Source organism: Arachis ipaensis, chromosome B10, assembly GCF_000816755.2.
Source record: "Arachis ipaensis cultivar K30076 chromosome B10, Araip1.1, whole genome shotgun sequence".
Taxonomy (NCBI): Eukaryota; Viridiplantae; Streptophyta; class Magnoliopsida; order Fabales; family Fabaceae; genus Arachis; species Arachis ipaensis.
In genome coordinates, this window is record NC_029794.2 from 33,869,230 (window position 1) to 33,879,277 (window position 10,048).

General features: G+C 36.0%; 2 protein-coding genes across 3 annotated transcripts in view; one reads left to right on the top strand and one right to left on the bottom strand.

Annotated features, from left to right (window-relative positions):
* Positions 1,665-6,812, top strand: LOC107622862 (mucin-5AC). The gene is made up of 5 exons (XM_016324916.2): positions 1,665-2,458; positions 2,627-2,750; positions 4,116-4,230; positions 4,827-5,939; positions 6,318-6,812. The coding sequence occupies exons 1-5, from the start codon at positions 2,257-2,259 to the stop codon at positions 6,582-6,584; spliced, it is 1,821 nt and encodes a 606-aa protein (XP_016180402.1). The 5' UTR covers positions 1,665-2,256; the 3' UTR covers positions 6,585-6,812.
* The window catches only part of LOC107622863 (anthranilate synthase alpha subunit 1, chloroplastic), a 6,546-nt gene continuing 3,285 nt past the window's right edge, over positions 6,788-10,048 (bottom strand). Inside the window, exons 4-11 of one of the 2 annotated variants that reach the window (XM_016324917.2) lie at positions 9,359-9,510; positions 9,004-9,119; positions 8,672-8,918; positions 8,520-8,576; positions 8,238-8,390; positions 7,899-7,979; positions 7,703-7,789; positions 6,788-7,540 (exon numbers count right to left, since the gene is read on the bottom strand). In XM_016324917.2, the coding sequence (XP_016180403.1) occupies positions 7,217-7,540; positions 7,703-7,789; positions 7,899-7,979; positions 8,238-8,390; positions 8,520-8,576; positions 8,672-8,918; positions 9,004-9,119; positions 9,359-9,510 (1,217 nt within the window). In that variant the 3' untranslated portion in view covers positions 6,788-7,216. Of the gene's footprint in view, positions 7,541-7,702; positions 7,790-7,898; positions 7,980-8,237; positions 8,391-8,519; positions 8,577-8,663; positions 8,919-9,003; positions 9,120-9,358; positions 9,511-10,048 lie in introns of both variants that reach the window. The other variant, XM_016324918.2, reaches the window with a different exon arrangement.

Here is a 10,048-nt window from a genome sequence, read left to right on the forward strand (position 1 = left end):
TTAGATTGTTTAGATTGTTATTTTTTGGTTTAATTACTCTGTTGGTCCCTATAGTTTCGCAAAATTTTTAATTAAGTCTCTATACTTTTTTTCCTTTTAATTGAGTATTTGCACTAATTTTTTTAATTGAGTCCCTACACTTTTTTTCCTTTTATTTGAGTTCTTACATCAATTTTTTTTAGTTGGATTCCTATACAATTAAGCCAATTACTATCAAAAAGGACCTAATTGAAAAACAAATTTGGTGCAGGGACTCAATTAAAAGGAAAAACAATATATGGACCTAATTAAAATTTTCATAAAATTATAGAGAACAACAGAGTAATTAAATTTTATTTTTTTAATAAGCTAACTAATTTCGAGAAAATTATATTGTCATTATTAATTATTTTTCGGGTTAAGTACTGTTTTGGTCCCTAAAGTTGAGCGTAAAAATTGAAACCGTCCCTCATCTAATTTTCGATTTAGAATTGCCCTTAACATTTTTTTTCGTATTAAAATCGTCCTTTTGAATAAACGCTTCGCTGCTCCTTGCCGCCTCTGCTTCTTGCTTCGATCTCTGTTTCTGCTTCGTCTTTTGCTTCTTCTGCTTCTTGATTTGTTGAATCTTTGATTTGTTGAGTCATTGTTGATTGATTGATTTTGTTCTTGTTTTGATTTTTGAATTGTTGTTGGTTTTCTTGATTTCTGAATTTCTTGATTTCTGAATTGTTGTTTGCTGTTGATGGAAGAAGTTTGCTGATTGATCTCTGTTTATTGTTTGCTGTTGTGTTGGTGGTGGTGTTGGTGTTGGTGTTGGTGGTGGTGTTGGTGCTGGTTGTGGCGGTAGTGTTGGTGCTAGTTGTGGCGGTGGTGGAAGAGGTAATTGTTGGTAGTGGTGAGAGTATTTTTGTCCAAAAAAAATTATAAGGATGATTTTAATACGAAAAAAAACGTTATGGACGATTCTAAATCGAAAATTAGATGAGGGACGGTTTCGATTTTTACGTTCAACTTTAGGGACCAAAACAGTACTTAACCCTTATTTTTCCGGGTTCCCTCAGTATACATGTTAATGTTATACACAGTTACACACAGAAAATGCTATTCATAACCGAGAGAGTGATCTGAATAGGATAAAACTGAATAACAAAATTAGGACGGTTTGAAAAGTTTTAAAAGTAATTTTTTGTTTGAGTTTTTAACTTATGAAAAGTAGTAATATAAATGTTTGGTGCAATTTTCAAAACTAAATTGTGACTTTCTAAGAAGCTATTTAAAAACTTATAGAGAAGTTAAAAAAATGACTTCTCTCATAATGCTAATACTTTTTATCATATTTTTAAAAAATAAATATTTTTAGAATTAAAAATCAAAATATAAAATAACTTATTTATAAGCTACTTTTAATATAATCATTTATTATTTAAATTATTTTTTAAAAAGAGTTTAAAATTAAATTGTTTACCAAACTGGACTTTAAAATTGATTTATTTATAACTGGTTATATATTAATCGAATTCTTAAACGCAAGTACATGTACATCCAAATTTATATATTTTTCATTCAAAAATTGACTATTTGTTTTATTCGTATAAATATAAATTGTCTATTTTTTATTTTCTTTTTTTGGCGGGGTTAAAAGTTTTACTTAAAACAATTAAGACTATTCGTCAAAGCCTACTCTCTCACCGTCTCACGGGCATAAACAAGAATGCGAATGGCTACAAAGACACACCATTGCTAAAATTCAAAACAAGGAATACAGCATAAGGGGTACTACTGTAATTACACACCCCAACGCAAAACGTGGCGTCAGAAGACAGGACCAACAACAGCTGTTACAGTTTCTGTTCATCCTATATTCTCAATCTTGCCCTCCAACCTTCCTTTGCAATTACAACACAGTGCCACTTCCTCTCTCTCCTTTCTCTCACTCTCATCTCTCTCTCTCCTCACCGGTTAGCTAAAGTTTTACGTTTCCCGATCTCTCTCTTCTCTCACGCGCTTCTCATTCTCACCTTCGCCACGCGACAATGGCGGTTTCAGCTCCAACGCTTCTTCTCTAGAGACTGTAAAAGAGTTTCAGTTTTTCCTTTTTTTTTTAGCTACGTTGCGTTCGGTTGTTGGAACCTTCTTTTCGGGTGACGTTACCGAGAAAAAGGAAAAAGAGAAGTGAGTTAGGTTCTTGTGGCTTTTGGATTGGGGCTTTTTTAGAAGGGTTTTTTGTAGTTACTATTTTGCCCCTAGGGTTCGTGGAGTTTTCGATTTTAGGAGATGAATCGCAGTTTCAGGGCTCAAGAATCGCAAATGCAAGGTGCATTGAAGCAGAGGCAGCAACAATTTGGGGGTTTGAGGGGTTCTTCTGCCGCGAAAGAGAAGGACGAGGAACTCGCATTGTTCCTTGAGATGAAGAAACGCGAGAAGGAGCGCAACGATCTTCTGCTTCACACCTCAGAAGAGTTCGATTCAGCTCTCGGTATAGATTTCATGTTCAGAGTTTCTTCGTTGTTTTTTTTAATTATTTTCTAATGTTTAGATGACTTTAGTTGACTGAGATTAGTGGCCTTTGAACTTGGATAAGTAATTATTTCGAGGTTTGGTGAAGAACAGCATAATGCTCAGTAATTTCTTTAATGGTTTGCAGGTTCAAATTCGAATCTGAGTACTTCTCCAATATTCAACATTTCTTCATCAACGCCGGCACCTATGAGGAAGACCGGTGCTGATGATTTTCTCAATTCTGAAAATGATAAAAATGATTATGACTGGTATGTTCTTACCTTTCTATTTATGGCTTGCCTAATTTTTATCCAACGCGTTTATCTTGCTTGCCAATTGCCATTGTGTTTATTAGTGTCAATTATGGAGTTTTAAGTTTCTTTTGTTGGCATTTCTTTTTCCTTTTTATGGGACCTTAGATCCCTAAGCATTGTTTTTCAATTTAACAGTGTTTTTTGCCGGTATTCGACCCTGTCTTGCATAGATTTGCACTATTGTCATATTTTTCTGAGTTATACACGGTACCATTGTTGGTGTTGCCTGCTTTCATTTCCATATTCACCAAAAGATATTTCATATTTATAAGTATATGGATTTTGATTTTGTTATTTGAGTTTCCTCCTTTTTGGGGGAACTAGATGTGATGTCCCTTCCACCTTGAACCTTGCTTGTTTTAAGGCTTGATGTGATTATAAATAGTGACTTTCTTCAAGTGAGTAGCTTTGAAATTCTTCACAAAAAGTCAGCACACATTATGTTCTTTGAGAAAATGATAAAATGAAGCTCTTGATATCTGAAAAAAGATTAATTCAACTTGGAAGCAACAACAGCTTGTGCAATTCTTTCTCAAAAGATGAATCTGAGTTCTTGTTCATCTCCCAAAGAAATAGAGAATAATGTAGAATAATGGAAGAATTTCAAAATTTTTTTAAAAAGATCTTTAAAAACTGTTAAGAATTAGTTGTAGGTTGGGATGATGAGGTTGTGTTTGCTTTTTTCTTTATTTGACTATACACTTTTTTTCAATTGCTTATCCACTTTTTAAGTTTTCATAATTATGATGATAAAGGCATTGTTAGTCGATTTTTTGGCAGTCCCCATAATAAAATTTGAGAAGCATATGGCTAACTTATATGCTTTGATGAGAAATGAATTTGTTAGCCAATTTGGAAAGCAACAGATTCTTAATTATTCCGCATTCAAGATTCAAGAAGAAGGTCTCCATACAATGGATGAATCATTTGGGACAACGCTTAGGCTTTACCATGCTTGCTAAGATCTTTCCAATAACATGACCTTCTAGCTTAATTCTTTTATTGGTCCCAAAATTACAGTTAAGAATGCAATTCGAAACCCATTAGCACAGTTAAGAATCTTTTGGGTTTACAAATAAGACATCAGAACTCTAAAACTGACCAAATTACCACTTATAACAAAAGCTTCAAAATTAATTAAACTATCTGGAAATTAAATAGGTAATCCTGCTACTAATATTGCTGGTTTCTGTTACCACATGTAATTTAGTATCTGTCCTCCTACACTTGTTACTGACTTCGCCTGTTTAAGTTATGTATATGCTAGTGATGATTTTTGTTTGCATTGACACTTATCATGGTTATTGTAAATCTTTTCAGGCTTTTAACTCCTCCTGGTACTCCTCTTTTTCCATCTCTGGAGATGGAATCTCGAAAGACTGTTATGAGTCAGCTTGGAACTCCAGCTGCACGTCCCACAGCAGTAAAATCTAGAGTAAGCAGCTACTTCAGATCATGTGAATTGTCTTATCAATCAAATGGCAGGCATTCACCATTTGTGTCTGATTTGACATTGTTAATGAAATTGTAATTTTCCTTATAAGTTCGTATTTTGAGTGAACTTCTGTTTGAATGTCATTATTTTGCAGTATCCTGACAATTGACAAACTTGACTTTAAGCTGAAAAAGGTGATTTGCTTAAAAATGTGCAAGCAAATTTCTCTGTTTTTCTACCGTATAGTCAAATGCTTGACTAGAAATGACTTATTATATGTATTCCCTAAGAACCCTTGCTTTGAGTGTCGCACTATGGCAAATATGCATTGATCTCATTGTTATCTTCGAGTCAATTTATAAGTCTTGGTTTTTACCTTTTATAAGGATAAGAAAATTGTTGATGCTCTATTGTTGTACTCTTTTTTTTTTTTAAATAATAAAGTAGGGTTCTTTTAGTGCTTTGCTGAAACATTTGTCCAATGCCATTGATTTTTCTATTTTGCTGATGCCACGAACTGGGATAAAGCTTGGTTGTCTGTTTTAGTTTCAGGTTTTTTTTTTTTTCCTTATATTTGTTTCCTTGTGGTTTTATAGTTGGCAAATCCTCAGTCTGAGCCTGCTGGCAGGACAAACTTAGTATCTAAACAATCAGCTTCCTCCCCATTGAGCTCTTCAAGTGGTGGAACAAGGAGGCCATCTTCGTCAGGAGGTCCTGGATCACGGCCTGCAACTCCTACTGGCCGTCCTACCTTGACCACAACTTCAAAACCATCAAGGCCTTCAACACCTACTCGGGCTACTTTATCTTCATCTAGGACTACAGTTCCTACATCCAAGACTATAATTTCCACAAACAGGTCGGCAGTTTCTGCCACCAAGACTTCCACCTCTGCTACTAAGATCGCAACTCCTGCAGCTAAATCCACCATTCCATCAAGATCCTCTACCCCTTTGTCAAGATCTACAGCAAGATCATCAACACCAACTAGCCGACCTACTTTGCCTCCTTCCAGGTCCACATCAAGAGCATCTACCCCTACTCGGCGACCATTGACACCATCAAGTGAACTCAATGTTTCTTCGTCTTCAATTAAGATTCCTTCAAACTCCAGGCCAGCTTCTGCAACATCAAGGCAGCCTGCTACTGCAACATCAAGGCAGCCAGCCCCTGTGACATCAAGGCAGCCAGCTCCTGTGACATCAAAGCCGGTACCGTCACGTGGCACTTCACCAACAGTGAGATCTAGACCATGGAAGCCATCTGAAATGCCAGGTTTTTCACTTGATGCTCCACCCAACCTAAGGACAACACTTCCTGATAGGCCACTGTCAGCAACTAGGGGCAGGCCTGGAGCACCTACTTCTCGGTCTTCATCTATTGAGCCTGCTTCCACTGGAAGACCCAGACGGCAATCGTGTTCTCCTTCAAGGGGGCGATCATCCAATGGAATTGCTCACATCAGCGGAAATTCTATGCCAGCAGTTAGCCGTGGGCATTCCAAAGTGAATGATAATGTCAGTCCTGTTGTAATAGGGAACAAAATGGTCGAGAGGGTAATAAATATGCGAAAACTAGCACCACCAATGTCTGATGACAAAAACTCTCCCCTTAGTAATTTGTCTGGCAAGTCCACTTCATCTCCAGATAGCTCGGGCTTTGGAAGAACACTTTCAAAGAAGTCCTTGGATATGGCTATTAGGCACATGGTATGTATCTTCCCAACATTTTATGCACTAGATGAAAATAACTATGTTAAAAATTTCAATGCTGCAATCTGTAGTTAATTAGTGAGTGCATGGCATTTCAAGATTGAGAGATTTTATGGCATCAAAGTACCTTCATTCTATTTTGGAAATAGATTCTCTCAATTGATGTTGTCAAGCGATTTCTTACGATATAATATCTTCTCTCTCATGTTTTTTCTCTTAGTCTTATTTAAAGAGTGTATAGTGAGAGATTATGCTTGACAATTGAGAGAATCCATTTCCCATTCTATGATGATTTTGCTTAATTATTGAATTGGATAGATTTTTTCTAGCAATATAATCCTTCTCTCACCAATTTACTTGTTTCTCATTGGATAGGATATAAGGAGAACAATTCCAGGCAATTTACGGCCATTAATGACAAACATTCCAGCTTCTTCTTTGTATAGCGTGAGGTCAGGTCCTCAGCGTGGTCGAACAATTAGTGTTTCAGGCATTTCAGGATCTCCTCATGCTACAAGCAGTAACGCCAGTTCTGAAGTGAGTGTAAACCAAAATGGTCTTTGTTTAGATAGTAGTGAAGTAGATGATGATATAGGCAGCGAGAGATGTGGCCAGTCTCCTGCCAGTGTAAGAGGCAGGTAAACTGTTCTACGTTCTCACATAGGAAACTGCATATACCTACAAATTAGTACCAGTGTTCTTATCCTTAGTTTCAGCCATATCGGATTTGCATATGGAGCTAACATTGCTTCTACTTATGTAAAGCTTATTGAAAGTGATGTAACATCATGTAATGGGTATCTCTGATTTAGGTAGATTGCTTGTATGTCATTGTTATGGAGGCAGAAACAAGCTGAGGTTAATATTCTATTTTATGGAAATTTGGCTCATTATCTTCAATCCATTAGCTATATCTTTTTGTAAATGCATGGTGACTTCCCTGAGAGCCTAAGATAGAAAGGGTATTGGATAGCCATACGTTTAAAATTTGACTTTATTTTAATAGAATTTACAAACTTCTTAATTTTAATCTTAAACATTCAAAAGCAATGACTTAATTGTAATACAATTTTATCGGTATTAATTTAAAGAAACATCTATGTATTGTATAGAAAGACAAACGAAAGAGCTCTCATCCAACATGCATAGTACTGTTCAGGAACTTCAAAATTATGTATGGAGCTTCCCTGTAACGTACTGTAATCCTATTTGTATTGGATGTTTATTAAATTTTGATTTCTAAGAACATATAGTCATAGCAGGAACCAGAGATCTCATTTGTCTAAAAATGCTGACTCGGCCAAGTCGATGGCGCGAGCAAGACCAGCAGCTTTGTTTTGGCACTCTTGGTGCTCATCATCAGGGTCACTGTCCGCAACTATACCAGCACCAGCTTGAAGGTGAGCGACCCACTCGTGGCGTTGGTTCAAGTTTTTGTACAAGTACATTGTGTCGTTCCTAGCTGTGGTTGGAAATATAATTGTCCTCAAAACTAGAGCGATGTCCATTTCGTCGGTGAAAGATATGTATCCGAATCCTCCACTGTAAGGGCCTCGCCTCGCCACCTCCAACTTATCAATTAGCTCCATTGCCTTCACCTGCATGCTCAAGCCATCAAGTTAAAATGAAGTATGCATCATCAGAAGCAACGGACCTCCAAAGCATGAATTGTAGACGTTTCTGGAACATGCATTTCAAGAGCATCCAAGGCTTGAAAAAAAATTGTAAATTGTCAAATAGATATCAAGAAAACTATGAACCTTTGGTGCCCCACTGACAGTTCCAACCGGCAAAGCAGCACGGAGGCCGTCCCAGCAAGTAAGATGTTCTTGCAACTCTCCTGAAACCTTTAATACATAATGCATTTATGTTAATATTATTTGTTGAAACTACACAATAGCAATGAAACATCATATAATATCCTGGCTTTAACAAGAGATGGTTCTCAATTCTCACCGTCGAGCTTATGTGCATGACATGCGAATATCGCTCGATGTTCATAACCTTTTCCACCTTCACAGAACCAGGTTTTGATACCTAAAGAAGGAATTTCCGATATCAGAACCATCGGACATATTGCCTCTTCAAGATTCAAGATAATATTCTAAGGTTGATATTCACAAAATATGTTATTTTCTTGAAGTTACATATATGCACACTCTATAATGTTATATTGATTGATTTAACTTTGAAGTTTAATAAAATTTTAACTCCAATAGAGGAGGAGATTATAGATTAAGAGAATGCAAAAAGGCTGGAATTTTCCCACTACAGAAGTGAATATATTTTGCAAACCTTTCCAACATCATTGCGTCCCAAATCAACCAGCATGACATGCTCTGCACATTGCTTTTCATCACTCAGGAGCTTCACTTCTAACTGCTTATCTTCCTCTAGTGTCTTCCCTCTTCTACACGTCCCGGCCAACGGACGATTCACAATCTTGTTCTGTTCATATCAAGACCAAAATAAGTATCCACTATAACATAAAATGACAGTGTAATTCAATAAACATAAGATGATTCAATTAAGATTTACAACAAATAACTTAGTGATCAAGTATTGTGAAAAACATACCTTCTTTATACGCGTAAGAATCTCCGGACTTGAAGCGACCAAAATACATCCCCGAGCCTGTTTGATAAATATATAGAGAGCGTGACATGAAAGACCTGAACTTCAAAAAATTAAATTACATGAAGAATTATATCAGGATGTTGCATATAAACCTGCAAATAAGTCATATATGGACTTGGATTCACAACTCTCAAGGCTCTATAAACTTCAAACGGATCAGCAAATGTTCTTCGCTCGAATCTCTGGCTTAACACAATCTGAAAAATATCCCCTGCCTTAATGTGTTCTTTTGCCTGAAGGACTGCCTCCTTGTATGCTTCAGGTGCCATGGTTGACATTTTTAAAGGAGGACCGAAATGGTGAGTATGCAAATTCACTGAGCCTGAAGCCAGCCTCGGACTAGCAAGCAAATCCAAATTTCAAATTAACTTCTGCTGGACCATAAAAACCGGCGCATGATGATATGCAAGAATGAATTACTTACGGTTTACTATCCTGTAATCTGGCGACTAATTTTGCAAGCCGTTCCTTTCCCTTGTTGTAAGCACTCTCCACCGAAGGGAATTGATCAACCCTCACCCAAACAATCACATATGTTTTCTGTTGAGCATAGAACAAGTAAAAAATTGAATGAAGAGTGAACAATTTTTAGTTATGAATCAGTATTTTCATGTTCTTTCTCATCAGTATTAGCCGATGAAAAGGAATTTACAAGAACAATGAACTTGAAGACTTTTTTCTACCTTCTTGAATAAATGAATAAAATTCTAACAAAAAGATAAGGAAGAAATTTTGCTACATGATATATTACTTGTGAAGCAAGCAAACAAGGCTGCTACCTTCTCTACATGATCAAACACAACCACAGAATCATAGAGGCCGAGATGTATGTCCGGGAGGTTTCTGTCGTCTTCCGGAGCATTCGAAAATGGTAGTTTTTTCTTTTCCACATAACGAACTGTGTCATAGGAGAAATAACCTGCCCAGCCACCTAAAAGAGCAGCTTAAGAAGTTTAGATATTGATATGATGCAGTTTAAGCATTTGTAGAACAAAGTCTATAAACCAAGATTTCAATTTCAGAACCATAGTTCAACAAGATTTCAGCTCTCCAAGAGAAAGGAATGCCTGATATAATGCTCTCTATTTTTTTTCAAGAAATATAGCCGCGCTTGCCGAGACCGGGAAGAACGCATTGGTTTCAAAAGGATCAATCTATGTTGAAATTGGATAAACTATCAACATTGTATCCAGAGTTTATATTGTGTGACTAAAATAATCCCACAGATATCAAAGACAAATAAATCTTAGAAAGTTTTTAAAATATGACAAAAATAACATATATATTGTTTTATATGTGGAAGACGACTTTTATATTTAGCAAAGGACATTTGCATTTAAAAAAAAATTAGAACAGAATTTTATTTCTTGATTTTTTTTTAATTTTTGGTTATTCAAAATAAAAAAAACTTAACCTAAAATGATGAAATTTTAATTTTTTAACTTTTTTGAAAAAATATATTTAATATT